General features: G+C 42.1%; 1 protein-coding gene across 1 annotated transcript in view; it reads right to left on the reverse strand.

The window, feature by feature from the left end:
- Nucleotides 1–22,580, reverse strand: part of CARD11 (caspase recruitment domain family member 11) — a 1,037,045-nt gene that overhangs the window by 657,029 nt on the left and 357,436 nt on the right. The window contains exon 6 of the mRNA XM_063430219.1: nucleotides 4,080–4,232. Coding sequence (XP_063286289.1) covers nucleotides 4,080–4,232 — 153 coding nt within the window. The remainder of the gene's footprint in view (nucleotides 1–4,079; nucleotides 4,233–22,580) is intronic.

Consider the following 22,580-nt stretch of genomic DNA (forward strand, 5'->3'; position numbering starts at 1 on the left):
GCTTCAACCGCCTGGGAGAAGCCCACTCTTGGATTCTCTCGAAGGTTATGAAGGAGATCTACAGCTTCTGCTTCCAACGCAACATTATTCTCTAGGCAGAGTATTTGTCGGGGGTGTTGAACCTGACAACGGATTGGTTCTCCAGACATTGGAGGGATGGCAGTGATTGAACGATCTTTCGTCCCACCTTCCTCGAGATCGCAGACCGGAGAGATCCATTCACAGTGGACTTTTTCACCTCCAGGATGAACTATCAGGTCCCGGCCTGCTTCGGCTGCTCACGGATCCGGCGTTGTTCAGCGATGGATGCTTTCATCAAAGTGTGATCATCATGGGGAGCTGATGCGTTTCTTCCGTTTGCTGTGGTACCCAGGGTCTTACTGCAGGTTTGAGGTCAATGTGTATCTTTGGTCCTAGTTTCTGGACCTCCTGGACCTGTCCCATCAAGACCCAATGCTCCTGCCGTTCCCACTGATGTCACAAACTCCGAGGCCTAGGTATTCCTTTCTCTGGGGCGTAGGCGATTTTTATCGTTCCTCCAGAATTGGCCTGATACTCAGGACCTTCCCTTTGTCGACTTTTGGCTAATTTGCCCTCTTACTACGCCTTATTTATTTCAGACGTGTTTTGTTCTCTTTCAGGGTGTCTAGATGTACTAGTCGGATTTGACAGCTATATTCTACCCATTTTCCATGACTCTCCTATACTCTGCGTAGCGACGACGCTGTCTCATTATGTGGCAATTCCTTCCCTCTTCGCCTTTCTCGTTCCGGTCAGTTATTGATTTTGTCTGTCAGAGCTATCAATCCAGTTTCATCTCTTACTTTGGCATGTTGGATTTATGGTTGGCATTGGCGGGGGTGAATTCGACCTTCGGAGCACTTTCGGTTAGAGGCGCAGAGGCCTCAGACGCCTGCATGCTGGGCACATCTCTCCAGGACATCATGCGTTCAGCTACTGGTCCCGAGAAGATACCTTTTGCCAATTTTAGGTTAGACCGGCGGATCGTGTTTCTTTTGCTTTGCTGTCTGAGCGTTAAAACAGCAAATATGAAGCCTCCTGTCATGTTATAAAATTGTAGTTTATAATAGCTTTAGTGTAACTATAATCTTAATTTTATTAATTTTATTTAATATAATTTTATTTTGACCACCTCTGGATAGCCTATTCTCTAGGGCTATGATTAGGTAGGTTGGTTATTTGCCTTCCTGAGGGAAGTCAGGGTGAGATTTTATGGATGCTGTACTGTCTGTAATTGATTGTGGGTGTTCATGTTTTTCACAGTACATTTCATAAACTAATCAGAGTTTTCGACTCTGCTTATCTCATTTCAGTTATGGTTCGTCTGCAGATCCGGGTTTAAGGCTTTCTTTGGGATAAAGCTCAAGGATATATCTACTGTTCCACGTTCATTTCGAGTTTGGATGACATTTATCGGCTGACTTCGTTGGAGTTCCTATTATTCTAATATTGAGTTATATTGTTCATGTTCTTTGATTTGTCGCAGCTTGAAAGAGGAAGTAGTTGGTTGGGAGGGGCCTTTTATGGTTTCAGTACTTTTTTCTGATTGGTTGTTTTTCTCTATGTTAATGTGCTGCTGGGGAGTTCTAGTAAAGAGAGACTTAAGCAAATATTCGCCTCCTGTCATTAATAAAATTAAGATTATAGTTTGTCAGGGTATTTATATTGGCAGACATTTTGTGCTATGATAGAAATTAAAATGTACATTGTCAGTCACTCTGAACAGAGTAGACTCCATTTTGTTATTTTCAAGTTAACAAAAGACACAAGATTTCTATCCCTTCTGTAAAACTAACCACTTTGCCAGAGCTAAAGGAATGCTTAGTATATACAAACCTGTTGATAAGAGATGAGAACGGGGGATGGACAGACTGTTAGCTAAATGCTAATGGAATATAATTAATTCTAAACCCAGACATTTGTGACAGAGAAGATTAAATAATTTAATTTTACTTTCGATATTGTATAACGTCCCATTGTAAGTTTAGGGGTCATACTTAGTTATAACTGTCATATTAGCAATTATAGCAGAATTTGGAGACACATAGTCTGAAGAAAACCCTTTGAACTGACGAGTAAACTTAAATTATATTAACCATAAAGATAAGGTAAAAGACGTCAAAATAGCCACCAGGAAAAGTTAACTCTTTCCTGGATAGGTATGTTTAGTGGGACAAGACTGCCCTCTATAGACCAAATACTTTAATTGTTATCTGGAAGGTAACCACACCTCCAGTGTCCCTATTGGTCTATCACCTAGTGAATTTTCCTTTAAAAGTTAAGACAAAGGGAAGAGAGAGAAATGCAGAGGTATGCAGAGAAAGCAAAGGGCAAAGAGTCGGAAGCAGGCTAAGTAAGAAGCAAGCAGAGTCAGAGCGAGAAAGAAACATTCCTTGACACTTAGCTACCTGAGAATATCTGATGAGAAAATCTACTTTACTGGTAAATATGCTGGTTTCATTTAATTAATCTTAATTAATTAAAATTTTCTAATAGCATGATATATGACTGGATAAATCACGATCAGATTTCGATATTTAGAAATCTTAGTTAACTAAGAAGTATATATTTAGAACCATTCCATGCTGCAGATGGAATTAGAATAACTATGTATTTATGTGACATATCACATGTTAGCATATTGTGATATTTATCCAGGTGTATTGATTTGCTCTAAAATAAGATAAAATATCTGTTTAGGCAAGTTAAAATTCTGCTCATAGAATTTGATAGATTTATCTTATTTGATGGTTCCAGGAAATGACTAATGAGCTGCTTTAAATGTTATTTTATTTAAAAATTACATGAGAATAGGTCTTAATTACCTAGTAGGTCTAGCCAGCATTGAAAGGGTTATTCTAACTGTCAGCTAAAGTTTTATGGCTATTCGCTGGAAGCTTTCTCTGTGTGAAACTTTAGTTTCTCTGTGAAGCCCATCATTAATCATTGTCTTGACAATTGCTATGTTAGCCAGTGGAAAGTATTGCCATTAATTGCATACCATGTTATACTGAATATTCATTGATTATTGTCACGCATGTTACATATTATTATTATTATTATTATTTAAATTGTCACAATAAATTGTATCTATTTTTATAACAAATTGTGATGCTATTTATATGGAATACATTTCACTTACACGATAACGATCTTTGGGATCTGAGAATTGAAATAGTGGGCAATACTCAACTGTTTACTATTATTATCCCATAAATATCCCCACAAGTTACACTAAAGCTAGTATAATCTACAATTCTTAATAGACAGTAGTTAAAACCATTCCTGCCTACTAGAATAGTTCTTTCAGCTATGCCTGATGTCTGAAGAAAAAATGCCTTTTTCATTGACTCAATTGGATCAGTATTTACCATGCTGAACATTAGCACCTAGCTTTTAAATTGCCTTTATCCTCTGGAAAGAGACTTCCATCTGAGGAAGCATTGCATGTGTCTGGCACAGGGACCTCTGGTGGAAGTCACAGACCTTATGCTATGGTGCTTTAGATTATCAGGAGATGACCTAAGCATGAATAATCACCTGACCTGATTTTCTATGGCACTAAAACTCTGCACCAGTGGAGTTGTTAGCTCAGGTATGAGACCTCAATTTGAGTGAAGTCTTCCGGTAGAAAGCAAATGCTACGAGTATGGTGTGCTCTTATTAAACTATTCCTTCATTTAAACTATCAACTGTTTGGACAAGTTTGTATTTTTTTTTCAAGTCAACGCTTATTTTTCACTCTGCACTCTTGAAGCATCAGAATAAAGTTTCAAGAACACCTTTCATTATTGGCGATGTTATAATGACATACATGGCAGTGTCCAGACTACTAAATAACACTTCCTCAGTAGTAAAAGTTATTTTTAGAGGCTTATTTTTCTTTCCATTTTCTCTTTCCCCATCTGCACCTTTCTATTAATATGGAGCCTTTTACAAAATGGGCAAATGTTGGACCTAATGTTGTTTGAAACATGGGCCTCACTAATTGCCCTTTGATCTGATTATATCTTCTTAGAAGGAATGTCACTGTACTTTAATTGTGGTTTCATTTCTACCTTGTCCCGCAAATCTTCAACTTGACGTATCTCTTCCTGTAGATTAAATATCCTGTCCACAAGCTCATGTCGATCCTCCAGTGCCTCCTTACGATCATGTTCAAGGATATCCACTATTGCTTTATCTGAATCTGGTAAAGTTCTATTCCCATCCTATGGAAGAATTATTTATTTCTTTATTTATTTTATTGATTTGAGTAGTTTACAAAATTAAAAAAGATTACATTTATTTATTTTTGTACAATTATCAAATACATGTCATACAAAGCATTGAAACAAAATTAGTGATGCATAGGACAATAAGTGTCCATGATTTATATAAAAATATGAATGGAAGCAGGGCCGGCCTTAGGCCTTTAGGCGCCCTGTGCGAAAAATCTTCACAGCGCCCCCCCCTCCCCCCCCCCGTAATCCATGTATTGTGTGTGTGTATAGGAGTGTAGTGATTGTATAGGGTATTTATTAAATTAATAATGATTTAAAAACAAAAAATAATTCCTCCTTTCCTGTTGTTACCTAGTTGGGAGAGGGGCATGCTGATCTGAATCTGGTCTGTCACTCCACTGCGTACAGACCATATGTAACTGTCTCGCAAGCTCAGGGACTTGCAGTGTCCTGTGGTACTCTGCGGCAGTGCTCTGATTATCCCAAGCTAGAAAGACAACTACTTATGGTCTGCAGCCAACAGAAGTGCCAGACTGCCTCCCCTACATTACAAAGGAGCAGACTAAGTATGTCACATAATACTGTGAGTAGTTTTGCTTTGGAGCTATGGATTATACTTATTTACCTTGACCTCTTTGGAATATTTTTTTTTAGTAATACGCTACTTCTCCATTTATCACAGAGCTCCACAACAATAAAACTCCCAGTAATGGGACAAAATGTGACAAAATCATACACTACACAACAATACATCTCTCAGTAATGTGTCTATTAGTGTATAACTGAGCTCCCTAACTATAAAACACAGAGTAATGTGCATTTTATATACCAGAGCTCCATTGTAATACATCTTACTATACTATGATGTTGTGTCATAACTTACCGTAACTCCGTTCCCCCGTGGTTACTTCCACATTCAGAAGTAAGCTCCTCCCATCCATATGACGCTCCACTCACCTGCCTTATAGGGAAGCCGCGCCAAACTCAAAATTGATGAGTGATTCTGTCCCAACCTCGGACTCCACGCTGAGCTACCTCTTACTTCATTAGACTTCCACAACCTCAGACTCCTCGCTGAGTTACTCTTGCTTGTTTGAATTCTTCAACTTCGGACTCCACACTGAAGTACCTCTTACTTATTTTGGAATACTATACCATGCTGTCATCATCTATTACCAGACCAGGATGGACTCCTTAATTCATTAACTCTCAAACAAACTGGATTGTTACTACTGAAATACCTGGATATATTAATCCCTTCAAAATCTACTAATAATTTTATCCTCAGGAGTTTCACGGAAAACCATAAGTATCACTAAATATTATCTATCAATTTACTTCTTGCTGCAATTCTACATATAAGTCTCATCAAATTCTATGTGCCACTTATCAAATCTTATTATTGCTGCAACTCTGCATATAAGTCTAATCAAATTCTTTGTGCCAGTTATCAACTACTAATCAAGTTATTAAGAACTTCTGCTACTACTTAAAGAATTGTCACATTTCTACAATCTATTCAAAACTATTTCCTATGCTGCATTCTAACTCCTACTTTGCATAATTAAGGACATTGTTACTTTTTTCTTTTTTTACATTTGTTACAACATTTGGGCAAAGTATTTTTTTCTTACTACATGCCAAACTGCAAATAAGTAATTATATTTGTCTTCAACTAAAATTCACTAAAGATAAATAAATAAATAAATAAATAAAGATAGATAAAATCTCTCAAGGAATCCTAAAGTAACTTATTTTTGCTTTTCGTACTACCTATTAATTCTGCAGTTGTGTTCCTCCATCTTGTCTAACATTTCTGAAACATAACATGTTGTAACAGATGCCCTGTTCTCTGAAATTATGTTTTGTTACTACTCTGAGCCTTATTTGTAATGACATTCGTCTAAACATTTACAAACTACAACGAACAGACTTTACCCAAGCTGGTTCGTATACCAAACGTTTTAGCGAACCATTCGACCACCCAAAGCAGTCGTGTGCTGTCAATTGACCTATTTGACACTATTCCAAACCGCAACTCTGAACATTCTAAGTAGTTCACTGGGTGGCTGTCGATTAGCATGCACGAACACGTGGTGGCGGGCATCTTGTTTTGTCGAACGCGTCCAGCGGGGTTTGGGTGTCGAGTGTATGGAACTATTTGCGGACACTCAACGGCCCAAACACCGCTGAGACTTCCAGGACCACTTAGCTTTGTCATAATTCAGCATTCGGTAAAAACAACTCCCAAATAAAGATGCACATGACTACCTTACACACGAACAACTATTCAAGATATTGTTCGACATTTTGAAATTCACGAAAGAGAAATGGGACTTCCATGTAACTTTAAACTTATTTTTTATTGAGTTTTTATGTGATGTTTGGGGTGTTTCCAGAAATGTATAAAATATGTCCTTTTTTCATTTGGAGGTAATTGAGTTGATACAGTAATTAACTAAATTATCTTCCAAGCAGAGGGGAGGAATTGTATGCCATTTGTGGGAGTGCTCAGATTGCAATGCTATTATGATTGGTGTGTTTATTTGTTTCCTTGTCCCTAACAAGGTCCATGTGGGAGTCACACTTGTTTGGGGGTTTGCATAAAAGGCCAGTGTGGCTGCCATTAAAATTCAGTTCTGCTTAACCCTCAACACGTAGCCTTGTCTCATGCTTGTAGGGAACCTGATTCAAAGGTATATCAATAGCTCTTGTAAGAGCTCTACTGCATTATTGGATATTTTGTTGGCTGAGATGACAACTGGAGAACACTGCAGCACTGCTCCTTCTAAGGGAAAAGGACATCCCTAACGGCTTACACCCCTTGATACTCAGGGTGGCCGTTACAGATGTAATGTTTGTGTTGTCTGTGTATGTGATAGGTGTGATGACTGTTGTGATATATATGCTATGTGTTGTCTGTGTGTGATATTTGTAATGGGTGTATTAACTGTGTGTGATATGCGTGTATTGGTTGTATGTGATGTTTGTGCTGGGTTTATTGGCTGTGTGAGATGGGTATTTAAGTCAGTTAAAATATGCATTTAGGCCTATCTGTGAATGCAGGTGTATATTGTTAAGACACTCACCGCTTAAATAGATGAAACCGCCGTTTAGCCGATAATCCCCCTTTACAGAAATGCAGGCTCTGCACGGCCGACCGCCAAACTCCCGAACCGAGTGTAAGGGAATGCGGTAACTCACGAACATAAAATCAGCCGAACTCCTTCTACGGCTAAAATAGACAAAATAAGTCTTTCCAAGTAGCAATCCCCCCAAACACGAGACCAAGCTCCGTCTTGAGGGTAAAACAGGAATCTGTTTAATGAGGGCTACCTGCCCGGTATTTATGCTGGTCTCCCACCTGGTGGACACTCCCCTAGGGGACCAGATGGAAGACTGGGACACATATTGGACAGTAACTAATCGCAGTGGCTCAGGGTTAAGCACTCCCCTTTACATACATAAATCCCTCCTCTCTATCCTGGAGATAATTGGGAAGAAACCTAATTATCTCCAGGGATAGAGGCAAATCGCCTTTTTAAATACAACTGAAAAGACACCTAAAAATATATAAGTATACAAATACCGAATGCATGTGCTTTGTGTAACGTATCCCTAGATAGCCTGGGTCTGAGTGCATATTGCTACCGAATAGCACTCAGATCCAATGCGCATAGTTCAATCGCCATGGAGTCAAAGTCTTTCATGTGTCTTTCGGTATACGATTGACTCCATGGGATGGCTATCTGGTTTAAAACTCTCGAACGGACCGGTGTTCGTATGCCCTGCCGAAAACGACGGACGATCGGTAGTTTCAGCGGTGTTCGGCAGATAAAGTGTCCTGTTATAGTTCCATAGAATCCTCGCCGAACACAGCTGGTCTTTCGTGTGTTTAAAATGGCCGCCACCTCGTGGTCGGCATACGAACGACGACCCCCCTGAATACGGTTAGAATGGAGAGGTGTCTGCGGTTAACCACAACGTTCTAATTGGGGCCAAGAGGTTAACCAGCAGCACACTTCTCTCTCCTGGATGGCCGTCTGTTCGGTAGTTTTAATCGGTATTTCCTGAAACAAACGAACAGGGGCATATGGACAGGCAAATAAACGAAAAAGGGGCAAACAGTCGAACCAGCAATCTCAGTCTATACAGATGGATCTGTCACATATATTTTTGCAGGGTTATGTGCACAGTCCTACAGTCAGATGCAAACAGTTATACATACAGTTGCAAGAAAAAGTATGTGAACCCTTTGGAATTATATGGATTTCTGCACAAATTGGTCATAAAATGTGATCTGATCATCATCTAAGTCACAACAATAGACAATTACAGTCTGCTTAACCCCTTAAGGACCAAACTTCTGGAATAAAAGGGAATCATGACATGTCACACATGTCATGTGTCCTTAAGGGGTTAAACTAATAACACACAAAGAATGAAATGTTGCAATGTTTTTATTGAACACACCATGTAAACATTCACAGTGCAGGTGGAAAAAGTATCTGAACCCTTGGATTTAATAACTGGTTGAACCTCCATTGGCAGCAATAACTTCAACAAAACGTTTCCTGTAGTTGCAGATCAGATGAGCACAACGGTCAAGAGTAATTCTTGACCATTCCTCTTTACAGAACTGTTTCAGTTCAGCAATATTCTTGGGATGTCTGGTGTGAATCGCTTTCTTGAGGTCATGCCACAGCTGTGCCTCTTTTTTGCCACACATAGTGTTGTGTGTTTCTTCCAAACAACTCAACTTTGGTTTCATCTGTCCACAGAATATTTTGCCAGTACTGCTGTGGAACATCCAGGTGCTCTTGTGCAAACTGTAAACGTGCAGCAATGTTTTGTTTGGACAGCAGTGACTTCCTCTGTGGTATCCTCCCATGAAATCCATTCTTGTTTAGTGTTTTACGTATTGTAGATTCGCTAACAGGGATGTTAGCATTTGCCAGTGACTTTTGTAAGTATTTAGTTGACACTCTAGGATTCTTCTTAAACTCATTGAGCAGTCTGTGCTGTGCTCTTGCAGTCATCTTTACAGGACAGCCACTCCTAGGGAGAGTAGCAGTAGTGCTGAACTTTCTCCATTTATTGACAATGTGTCTTACCGTGGACTGATGAACAGCAAGACTTTTGGAGATACTTTTATAACCCTTTCCAGTTTTATGCAAGTCAACAATTCTTAATCGTAGGTCTTCTGAGAGCTCTTTTGTGCGAGGCATCATTCACATCAGGCAATGCTTCTTGTGAAAAGCAAACCCAGAACTGGTGTGTGTTTTTTATAGGGCAGGGCAGCTGTAACCAACACCTCCAATCTCATCTCATTGATTGGACTCCAGTTGGCTAACATTTCACTCCATTAAGCTCTTGGAGATGACATTAGTCTAGGGGTTCACATACTTTTTCCACCTGCACTGTGAATGTTTACATGGTGTGTTAAATATAAACATGGCAACATTTCATTCTTTGTGTGTTATTAGTTTAAGCAGACTGTGATTGTCTATTGTTGTGACTTAGATGATGATCAGATCACATTTTATGACCAATTTGTGCAGAAATCCATATCATTCTAAAGGGTTCACATACTTTTTCTTGCAACTGTATACATTGTCAAATTCACCACATAGTCCCATACACAGGATCAGGCAAGAAACACACAGGTACAGGCAGTAACACACATACACAGTTACAGGCAGATAAACTCACTCACACACAATTACAGGCAGACAGCCACACACACACACACACACACACACACACAAACACACACACACACACACACACACACAGGCAGTCAGCAACTCACACACAGCCACACATAATAACATGCAGACAGTCACACACACAAACACACACACACACACACAGGCAGACAGCCACTCACAAACACACACACACAGGCAGATAGCCACACACACACACACAGGCAGGCAGTCACACACAGACAGCCACACACATACACACAAGCAGACAGCCCCCTCCTCCTCCCACACAGACACAGAGGCAGAAAACCATAACACACAGGAAGACAGAGACACACACAGAGACAGGCAGTCACACACACACACAGGCAGACAGCCACACAAACACACACAGGCAGACAGTCACACACCGGCAGTCACACACACACAAAGGCAGACAGTCACACACAGGCAGACAGTCACAAACACACACACACACACACACAGTCATACACACAGACAAAGGCAGTCACACACACACACACACACACACAGGCAGACAGTCTCACACACAGGCAGACAGTCAAACACACAGACAGACAGCCACACAAACACAGGCAGACAATCACCCACACCATCAGTTTAGCCCCACCTCCACCGCACGGTAAGCTCCGCCCCACCGCAATATATATATATATATATATATATATATAAAAAAAAATTATAATCCCGGCCGGCCATGTGTGAGCTGTGTCGGCCGCATGGCGCCCCCTGCTGCCGTGGCGCCCCCTGCTGCTATAGCGCCCCTTACTGCCATGGTGCCCTGTACACAGCTCGCACACCCCTAAGGTCAGCCCTGAATGGAAGTGACCTTATCTGGTACAAAAGACTGCCATAAGAATTGGAAAAATAGCTGACTGTCTTGTTGATATACTTTAATAATCCTAATTGAATATACTATAATAGTAGAAAAAAACTGCAAAATGTAAATATTTTAAATATGAACTACACAAAATAGGCAGAAAACACATCCAACTATTTATTTAACACAAAATAGGGTAAAAACCACTGAAGTACATTAGATAGTACAAATGGTATGTCTAAAAAGATGCATCACAATCGCCGATAGGACAGAAATATCAAATGCAAACAATGTTATATAGGGAACCCACCTCCCTAGTTCCAACAGTTTGGTACTTAAGTCAGTCCAGAAAAAGAAAGAGATCATGGGGGGTGGAGCTTACCCGCTGAGCCGGACAGATGCACTTTGCAAGACCTCCGGGCGATACGATAAAATATCAGAGATTTTGCCACTCTAAATGAACAATCAGTTAACAAGACCACTCCCAACACATCTGGAACTCGTGGGCTGCAGTGTTCTCCTTCGGCTCAGGTTTGATCTGTTGATACTCAGCTGCCATAGGCACGGTATTGCTATGTCCCAGTCATTTTTCTCATTATACCATGTCTCAGTAACAGCGACTAAATCTACACTATCAGTTGCCATTATTGCCACAAGTTCATGGATCTTATTCCCTATACTGCGAGCATTTGTAGACATGACTCTAAGCTTATCATTTTTTAACACACTTCCTACAGGCACCTTCTGTCCTTGTTTTGGGGGACACTTGGATTGATGTTTTATCACCCTTTTGCCCCCCTCCTAGTTTAAATACATCCTAGCAAAACCTCTAAACTGCTCACTGAGAACATTTTTTCCCTTTTGAGAAAGATGCAAACCATCTTTTTTGTACAGTTTATTTCCATTCCAAACAGAGCTACCATGAGAAATAAAACCAAATCCTTGCTCCCGACACCATTCACCAAGCCACAAGTTAAAGTCCCTAATACGCATCCGCCTGTCGTTCTGAGTGTTATGCACAGGCAGAACTTCAGAGAATGACAGTGTAGAAGCAACCTGTCGTATATCATTGGCAAAAACACTAAAAACGTCCTTAACCTCTGAAACCTCATTGCACGCCAAGTCATTTGTCCTTAGATGGACAAGTACATCCAATTCGCCTTCCTGCTTTGCTCGCTTAAGAATATTACAAATACGTCTCCTGTCTCTGTGAGCAGTAGCTCCGGGAAGACACCTCACAAGACCACCATTGTCCATCTCCACACCTCTTATGATGGAATCCCCTAACAACAACTGCTTTCTCTTAGGCCTCACCATAGTCTCCAAGCCTCTTTCCACAACACCACTAGCCTCAGTGCCTCTCTCCACAACACCACTAGCCTCAATGCCTCTCTCCACAACACCACTAGCCTCAGTGCCTCTCTCCACAACACCACTAGTCTCAATGACTCTCTCCACAACACCATTAGCCTCAATGCCTCTCTCCACAACACCACTAGCCTCAGTGCCTCTCTCCACAACACCACTAGCCTCAATGCCTCTCTCCACAACACCACTAGCCTCAATGCCTCTCTCCACAACACCACTAGCCTCAATGCCTCTCTCCACAACACCACTACCCTAAGTGCCTGTCTCCATATCACCATTACACTCTGAAAGTGCAGAAAATGAATTATGTAGAGCAACAGACTGTGCAATATGGCTTTTATCCACAAGTCTTAGTCTACCAGATCCTTCAGTGATCCATCTGCCATTCGTAGTATGTTTCTGCAACAGTGGCTTTGCAGCAGATCCAGCCTGAGTTTGTTTACCAGATAATTTACAGATCTCAGTCTTCAAAAATACAATCTCCTGCCGCAAGATAGAGAACTGTCTACAGATTAGACAACAACCAAACCTCCAAAAAGTGGAACGTGAAACAAATGCATAGCAACTATTACATTGAACTAAGTCTGCCATTCCAATGAGGTGAATAATTTAAATCAAACAAATCTTAACTTTTTATTTATCCTCCTGAATACCTCAGATTACCTCCAGGTTATCTCCAGAATATCTCCAACCACACATTTAGAAGCAACACTTAGATGAAGCAACCAAGCTATATTAGCCAAGCTAATGACAACAACCCTTATACAACTCCTAAAATCACCACCCACTAGGAATGTTTAACACCTGGGTAGGCCTCTGCTTATTTGCACACAATAGCTAATGAAACAGCAATCAATAGCAAGTAGCTAACTAATCAAATCAAATGCCTTGTAATTACCAACAGGAAATCAAACCTTGTGCAGTCAGTAACCTTTTCCTACAGATGAATCTTACCTGCAACAGTAGAAAAGAAAAACTCTTAGCACAACTCTTAGACAGTTGAAGCTTCTGTAAAACTCTCCAGAATATCTCCAACCACACTTAGAAGCAACACTTAGATGAAGCAACCAAGCTATATTAGCCAAGCTAATGACAACAACCCTTATATAACTCCTAAAATCACCACCCACTAGGAATATTTAACACCTGGGTAGGCCTCTGCTTATTTGCACACAATAGCTAATTAAACTGTGACCTACAACATGTGGGCAGAAGGGAAGCAGCTTATCCCTCTGCTCCCAGGCTCATGGTTCCTTCAGAAGACCACCGTAGTATATCCTACTAGTGAGGGTGATCCTTACTAGTAGGATCCCCCTCCAACTACCCCCCAGAGATCATAATGGGGTGCAAACACAAAAGCCTTACCAGATAGAGAGGCCTGGACTCCCAGACATCCGGCTGTCATTTGAACAAACAACACAGCCATTACCCATCAGAGTGGTGTCTGAACCCCAGAGTAAGCCAGAGGTCTCAGATAATTTGCATGATGAGGAGGAAACATGCACTTCACTTACTTCTAGTGGAGTGCACCAAAATTCGGATTTGGATGAGGATTCCTCTCCCTCAACAAAAGAATACATCAAGAGGCTGCTTGTGGTCCTTAGACAGGGCTGAAAGGCAAAACTATAGAGAACCCAAGCTGAAATTGGTGTTTTGTAACAGAAATTATATGCTGTCGAGGAGAGAGAGAAGACACAAAACACCAGCTGGAGAGTCTAAACTCACATATTAAGCAACGACATAAGATGGTGGCCTCTCTGGAATCCTGACACCGCTGCTGGAACATATGCTTGTGAGGCATCCCTGGAGAGATCGGCAGAGGTGCAATTTTGGCATATGTTCAAAGAATAGCAACATCCATGGGCATACAATACTGAGCAGAAGCCCCAGCTATTCTGTCCTCTATCAGAGTACGTAAATCAGCTGCAGCACTAGCAGACGCACCCAGGGAAGTTATTGTAACTACAAGAGACATTGCAGTGAGAGCCACTATTATGAACAAGTCTAGATGCTTGGGAAAAGTGACCTTTGAGAGCCACACAGTATCCATATACAGTGACTTCTTCTTCTCCACCCTTACAGAACGCAGACAGTTTGCACCTATTGCCAGGGAACTCAGACACCACTCAGTCAAATACCTTTGGAACGTAGAGTACTCTCTTGCTGTTACTTATGGCACTGAAATACCTACCTTGTCCTCCTCATATAACCCAGAGATGCTGCTCCATAAATTGGGCCTGAGAGCCGCCTTCACTGGAGAGGGAACTACCTGAGGAGACAAGCCGCAAGTGGGATGTATTGGAAAGAGGAGGCCCACGATGCAAATCAAAACGACATTAATCAATCTCAGGCTCCAGAGACATTATCATATTTTTATTTATTGTCATAGATCACATCCTAATTTTGTTGAACTAGAATGTCAAAAGTCTGTCTCCGTCTCTTTCCACATGCAAGAGAATTAGTCAGCCCACTGTCTGAAGTGAGTGATATGCTATATCTTTTACTGCAACTTGCCTTCCAGATCTCTGCATACCTACTAGCTTTTCCTTATAATACTTTAATTTGAGTTAAGAATGTTGCATAGCTCCCCAGCCTTGAAATATTCTTGATCTGTTTATTTCCTTACAACTTGGTACAGTTGTATACTATGTGTATGAAATCTAATAAACTTCAAATAAAAAAAAAAAGTGAGGAATCACTTTCACTCTCGGTCATAGCTTCTGGAGTAAAACAATCTATAGATCTATATCCTGCATGCCCCATAGATCACAAATTCTTTGATAGAGATCCAAATTCAGCTTCCACTCTCCATGGTCTTCATAATTTTGGCTGAGATAATCCACAACTTCATTTAGCTGTTTAGTAAATTTGAAGACCAAAAGTAGATAAGAAAAGCGAAACTAAAAAGAGTTTAGGGGAAAGAAGAGGAAGAGAGCGAAAGGAGACAATAGGTGCAGATTAAAGATAAGCACTATGAAAATAAATGGCACCACCAACAGATAAACCAGAGAAAAATAAACCGATCAATGTTTATTATTCACCCAAGTCATATATTAATAAATTAGTGTCACAAAGGAGATCGCTCTCACCTATTTCTAGAAAGGGTTCTAACTTGTTAGGCTATGACAATAATCCAATGGTCTCAGATAGTGACGTAATCACCAAACAAAGCCTAACAGCAATAATGGATGAATTGTACGTAAAAATTAAAACTGATCTTAAACAGAATATGTCAGATTTGATCAAGGACATCTCTGTGTTGAACACAAAAATCGAGACTCAAGAAAGAGAAATTGTTAATGTTAGAGTGGAGATGTCCCTGTTTCAGACACAAAATAATTCCCTAGACAACAAATTAAAAGAAAACTAGAGTTGTTGAGGTGGAGGATCGTTCTCATTGCAACAACCTTAGATTCAAAGGAATCTCCGAAATTATAAAACAACCCATTGGAAAGTTGTCATAGAATATAAAGACCAAGACTCTAAACCGAGAGACGTAATGGTCAGATTTACCAATGGATATGTCAAAGTCCTTTTAAAAAAAAACAAATGCAAGCAAAATCAGATTTAAAAAAATTAAAAATATGAAGATGTTATGGTATTCCCTGACCTTTGTCTAGCCACAAGACAAAAACGGGCAAGTTTAAAGGAGATCACTAAGAAACTAAGATCAAAAAATATTACTTATAGATGGGAGCAAAGTATACAATGGCTTTTGGAGGGGCCTGATTGCCAGCCTCCTACCCTGGGACTATGGGCCCTGTGATAATCCATGTTCAAAAGTACTGTTTCTGCCCCTTGGACTTTTAACTGTAACAGATTCAAACATGTGGCAGCGGCTATCTTAAATTGTCCAGCAGTGTTTTGTCGTTAAGTGTTTGAAACTGTTTTGGGCATGGGACCATGTGCACCGTGGGGCAAAATTAAGACTTCCAGGAAATTCCTGAACCCGTGAACTGATCTGGGTTATTTTTGGATATATTGTTCACCCAGATCAGGGCTATCAGGGGGTGTGACTTTGTGTTTTGGGGTACGTACTTTTTGTGGTTTATAAAAATTTATGTTTTTTCTGCTTAGAGTTAATTGAGTTAGTCGTTGTTAATTATATCACAGGCAGAGGGGAGGGCTTGCTGACTGTATGTGGGAGTGTTATAGTAATAATTATTGTTCCTATTGGTTTGTGTCCCTTTTGTCCCTGTGGGTGTGGGGGTGTGCCTCTGGCCTGAAAATGTCTATTAAACAAATGCCTTTGTGCTCAATAAACCAGACCTTCTTACCTCATCTCGCAACCCTCGCCTCGTGTTGTAGGGAACAGCTATAACTATCACTGATTGTAGGGAACAGCTATAACTATCACTGCTAGCTCTTGTAAGAGCTCTCCCTTCCGCTATACAGCTATACTCTCCTGGAGGAGAGGTCCTTTCCACAGCTATACCCTCCTGGAGGAGAGGTCCTTCCCACACGGTTCTGGATCTGGACCAGGATGGGATGGAGACAGCGAGATCCCAACCAAGCTACGGCGGCTCATGGTGTCTGCGGTGGCTATGGTGTCCGGTGCAGTGCTGATGGTCCTTGAGAAGCACTAGGAGCATCCGTCGGCGGAGGTACCCAGCCAGGGCTCAGGGAGTTTTGTCACATACACAATTTGGGATAATAAGAATTAAGAAGCTAGAACAATTTTATCAAAGTTCACATTTAGAAATGTATTGAATTTTTTGTTTGTTTTTGTTTTCCTTATCAAAGTTATACCTACCCCATCTAGGCAATTAAAACACTATCAGAACCTATAAGAGTAAATTAAGATTAAAAATGGCACCACCAATGCTAATAATAGTTATATTAGAACAACTAATATAAATATCGAACCCTAGTGTTAATAGTATTTGTTTACCATAATTCTCAACGAAAATATGAACTATTGACATTTGGTGAACAATAAACTAGAAGCATAGCAAGGTTAAGTTAAACTTGCTAAAATTTATTGATGAAGATAGAATTCGGGATTATTCTAGCTCCTAGTGACCGAATAATCTAAATTTTATTAAAGACAGGAGGCGAATATTTGCTTATCTTTCTTTACTGAAAATCCCAGCAGCAAAGAAACAGTTAACAGCAGTGTAAAAAAGTTTAACCAATCAGAGTGCATCACAGCAATATAAACTGTCATCAGGCTCCTCCCAATTCCTCTTTCTTGATGTAGCCGATCAGCTGTAGAGTCAACCATGTAAAAGTAGTCATTAAAACGATGAACAGGTAACGGTGAAGGTATCTTTAAGGATGAAGGTAGTGATCAACCCGCAGGTAGAGTCAAGGCAGAAGGCAAGCGATCTTCACACTAGGAGGAAGGAGAAATATCGTGAAAGTATGGTCTCTTTGGCAAAAGAAAACCAAATAAATGCAGTGAACTGACTTCCAATTTAGTGCAAGCTCTAACTATGGTAATAACAGAGTGGTATAACAGTAAATGACCATCTAGAATTTAATGAACTAGATATAATATAAAAACGGGTTATAATAATAACGACCTAATGAGTCTAGGTTAGCGAAAGAGAGGATGTAAGTCATAGTTAGAAATTGGAGGTAGTAGAGGATACTTACCTAGAAGGGTGGGAAGAGAAAACTAGGGTGGGAAAATATTCGCCTCCTGTCTTTAATAAAATTTAGATTATTCGGTCACTAGGAGCTAGAATAATCCCGAATTTTATGGCAAGACAGGAGGCTTCATATTTGCTATTTTAACGCACAGATAGCAAGGACAGAGAAACGTGAGGAGAGTGTCTAAAATAAAAGGTACGGAAGGTGGATTCTCTAGACCAATCAGCGGAGGATAGAATTTCCGCTAAGGAACCTCCAGCTAAGAGTGCTGAAGAGGCGGCTGCGCCTCTAACCGAGTGAGCCCCGAAAGATGCATCAATGCCAGCCAGGGCTAGGAGCCATTTAATCCAGCGTGCAATGGTAGGGCACGAAACTGGTTTGTGAGGCCGTACATAGGATACCAGGAGGGGCCCGGTAGGTGCTCTGAGAAGGGTAGTGCGAGCGATATAGTGTCTTATGCACCGGGCTACGCATAGGAGTGGTCTCTCCGAGAAGTAAGGGTAGCTCACGGTAGATGAGTTGGTCTTAGTGCGTCTAGTGATGTGAAAGTGTATCCCCTCTGGTGTGAAATCGAGGGCGTGAAAGTCGAAAGCCCTGATGTCGGAAACTCTTCGGAAGGAGACCAAGCAGAGGAGGAGAGCTAATTTGGCTGATAATTGGCGTAGGGAAAGCGCTTCGTTGTCCGGCCAAGCTTCCAGGAACGTGAGCATGACGGCAACGTCCCAGAATTGATTATATTTGGGATTCGGGGGTCTAGCGATGCGGATGCCCCGCAAAAGTCTGCAGACAGACGGGTGTTTGCCCACCGAAGAGCCTTCTATAGGAACGTGCGCTGCAGAAATAGCAGACCGAAACACGTTAATGGTCCGGTAGGATTTACCCTGGTCGAATAAAGACGACAGGAAGTTAATAATATTAATTATAGGTGTTGAAAAGGGATCAAGGTTCCTTTCCAAGCACCAGCAACTCCATAGGCGCCATGCAGAGATGTAAGAGCGTCTGGTTCCTGGGGCCCATGAGTCCCAAAGGAGTCCCTGAGCAGTTGTCGAAAGGCCTGAGACATTCCACGATCCCCTGAAATGGTCCAAGCCACTAGTTGGAGATGGTCCTGGATCGCCAATGGGTGAAAGTTGCCTATCGAGTCTCTGAGGAGGTCGTGGGTGCAGGGTAGTAGCAGGGGAAAGTCCACTGACATTTCCAGTAGGTAAGGGTACCATGGTTGGGCCCGCCATAGCGGGGTCACTAGAGTTATCTTGACACCTTGAGTTCTGAGAAGTTGTAGCGTGCGTGGAATCATGGAGAATGGAGGGAACGCATATGCCCCTGACATCGGCCACTTCTGTAGGAAGGCATCGACTGCAAGGCACGCTGGGTCCGGTAACCAGCTGTAAAAAGCGTCCGTCTGCCTGTTGAGGCGAGATGCAAAGAGGTCCAGGTTGAATGGTCCCCGGCAAATCTGGAGATGATGAAATATTTGTGGATTCAGTTGCCAATCGCTGGAGTCCCTCCAGTGGCGGGAGAACCAGTCTGCGACGAGGTTGTCTGTTCCCGGCAGATATTCCGCTCGCAGGGAGATATTCCTGTCTAGGCAGAACTGATATAATTCTTTGGTCAGGTCTGAGAGCATCTTTGATTTGGAACCTCCTAGATGATTCACGTAGCGGACTGCGGACACGTTGTCCATTTTCAGCACGACTGAACAGTTGTAGGCATCTTTGGCGAAGCTGCGGATTGCAAATGAGCCTGCAATCAGTTCGAGGCAGTTGATGTGAAGTGCGCGTTCTGAGTGGGACCAGAGTCCTCCTGTAGAGGTTTCCGAGCAGGTTGCGCCCCATCCGAGCAAACTTGCATCTGATTCCAGGATGAAGTCTGGTTGGGATCCGAAAATGGCTCTTCCATTCCAGGCATCCATATGTTGTAGCCACCAATGGAGCTCGAGCCGGGCCTCGTCCGTGAGTGTGATCTGTTGGTCGTAAGATGTCGACTGGTGTAGGTATTGGGTCTTTAATCGTTGCAGTGCCCGGTAATGCAGTGGGGCAGGGAATATAGCCTGTATTGAGGCGGAGAGCAAGCCGATGGTGCGGGCTAGATCCCGTAGGCGAAGGTGTGGTGATATCAGTAACTTCCGAATGTCTCTTTTTATGGATTTTATTCTGGGTGCCGGAAGTTGAAGGACTGCTTGAACGGAGTCTATCTGGAATCCCAGGAATTGTATCGTCTGGGACGGTGTTAGAGATGATTTCTGGTGATTGATCACGAAGCCAAGATTCTGCAATAGGGCGGAGGTCATGTTTGTATGATGGAGGAGGGTTTCCTGGTCCTGTGCCATGAGAAGGATATCGTCCAGATAGATTATGGAGCGGATTCCTTGGGACCGCAGTAAGGCCATCACTGGTTTCATTAGCTTGGTAAAGCACCAGGGTGCGGAAGATAGGCCGAAGGGTAGGCAGGTGAACTGCCATAGTGTCTGTTCCCAACGAAACTGAAGGAGGCAGCGGTGTGCTGGTGTTACTGGCACCGTGAGGTATGCATCCTTTAGGTCGAAGCGAGAGAACCAATCTCCCTCGGAGAGTAGGTCTCTCAATAAATGGATCCCTTCCATTTTGAAGTGACGGTATACGATGAAATTGTTCAGATCTTTCAGGTTGATGACTGGTCGTAGACCCCCTGATTTTTTCTTTACCAGAAACATGTTGCTTACGAAGACCTGTGGGCCCACAACTCGTTCGATCGCACCTTTGGTGCATAGATCGTTGAGTTCGCTCCGTAGAGTCGACTCGTCTAGCAAAGACATTTTTATTGGGGTAGGAAGGGAATTTTGAATTGGTTCGACTGAAAAATCCAGGTGGAACCCGGACACCGTTTGAAGGATCCAAGGATCCTGAGTTAGTTGAGACCACTGTTGGGAAAAAAGGGTTAACCGGCCTGCAATAGGAATAAGAGAATAAGGAAGGTCCATTACCTGTAGCAGAGCGACCGCGTAGGGAAGCGGATCCACGTCCTCGGATTGCTCCGCGAGAGGGAAAAAATTGTCTGTGTTGGAATCGGGTATTGCCCGAATTCCAGGTGTCTGAAGGTCGAGGCCTGTAGCCTGTGAAGGCGGCTCTGCCAGTCGCTCGGCCTCTATAGCGACCAGCTCTTCCAGAAAAACGCTGAGAGCGAAATACCTTGCGAATAGAGGATTGTGCCTTTGTCAGTGTTGTAAAAACAGAGACGTGTTTACTTAGTTCTTTTATGAACTTGTCTCCAAATAACATGCCTTGAGCTTCTGGGCCAAGTTCTTTGGTGCCTAGTTCGGCAAGTTTAGCATCAATTTTATAAAGGACGGCTTTCCGCCGCTCTGTTGATATTGCCACATTGGCATTGCCTAAAAGGCATAAGGCCCTTTGTGCCCACTCTCGCACCATATGTGCGTCAAATGTGCCACCTGATAAAGCCTCGTCTGCAATAATGAAAATTTGTGTGAGCGGGCCCGCCACATCCATCAACTTGTCTTGAGCAGTTTTAAGACCCTGTTCTAGACCTTTACGGGGGTCTTTCCCTGACTTGGTTAGAAAGGTCACAAGGAAGGGGTCGAATTCTGGTGTATTGGCCACCTTGTCTGGGATGGTGGGGCGTGGGCATTCAGCCCTTAATTTGGCTCTCACCTCTTTTTCTAAAGGCCGACGGAGCCACATTCTACAGTATTTGGCAATGTGGTCTGGGGGTGTCCATTCGGCCGATCTAGGGTGCTTAATGCACCTGGGGTCAAATAGAGGGCGTCCAGAGGTGTCAAATAAGGTATCTATGGGGTCAGACTCCGATTGGAGTTCCTCTAGAGGTATGAGGGGTTCATTAGTTGCAGAATCGGATGGATAAAGGTCTCGGAATGTCTTATGAGGCGGAGCCTCAGTATCAGAGTGTTCTGCGTAGTATTCGTCTAATACTTGGAGGTTAAAATCAGAGGTAGAACCCTCAAATGCGTCAAATTTATCATGTTTGGGTTTTGAATAGGGCACTTTAGGGTGTTTAGCGGGCGCTTTGCCTTTACCGGCGGTGGCGCTATCGCCCTTCCAAGGGCGTTTGCGAGGGGCTCCTTCATGTTCCGAAGTGTGAGAATCTTCGGAATCTGAGAGTTGGGTAATGGCCGCCGTAGGGGCTGGTATTGTCTGCTCGCTGAAAGCCGCTAAAGCTTTAGGAATGGATTCAGTGATGGCATTGAATAGCCAAGCCTTAAGTTCGGCAGAAACTGCTGGTTCTGGTACATCAGACATAATGTCAATAACAGTGGGGTCACCACAAAGAGAATAATATAATATACAATATATATATATAGTTGAATTTTTTTTTTTTTTTTTTTTTAATTTTTATTATTTTAATTATTTTTAATATTGGTATGCAGACAAACTAATACAATGAGGCGGTGGACTTATACAGAAAAGTAATTTATGTAACAGTGGGGTTCATCCACAATACATCAATGGGGTTCACCCAGAGAGGAAGGACAATGAAATGTCCAAATCAAATAACAGGTATGTGCCTGTGTCATCAAATAGGGATTACCCTGTATAGAGGCAGAAAAAAGGGGGGTCACCCTTGAAGGAAGGCTAGAGGGGGTCACCCTCAGAATAAAGGCTTGAGGGGGTCACCCTCAGTATCAAGCAAGGATTTTTTTAAGTTGACAAAAAACCTGTCAAGAAAAAGGGAAATTTTGAGTATGTAACCTTAATGATTTAAAATAAAAAGGTCTTTAAGGGATAAAAAGTACTTACCGAACAGCTGGGTCGTTGTTCTGCAGTGGGAGCTGAATTGCGAGTGAACCGCCGCGCATAAAATTTCCGCAAG

Source organism: Pelobates fuscus, chromosome 8 (genome assembly GCF_036172605.1).
Source record: "Pelobates fuscus isolate aPelFus1 chromosome 8, aPelFus1.pri, whole genome shotgun sequence".
NCBI classification, from domain to species: Eukaryota; Metazoa; Chordata; class Amphibia; order Anura; family Pelobatidae; genus Pelobates; species Pelobates fuscus.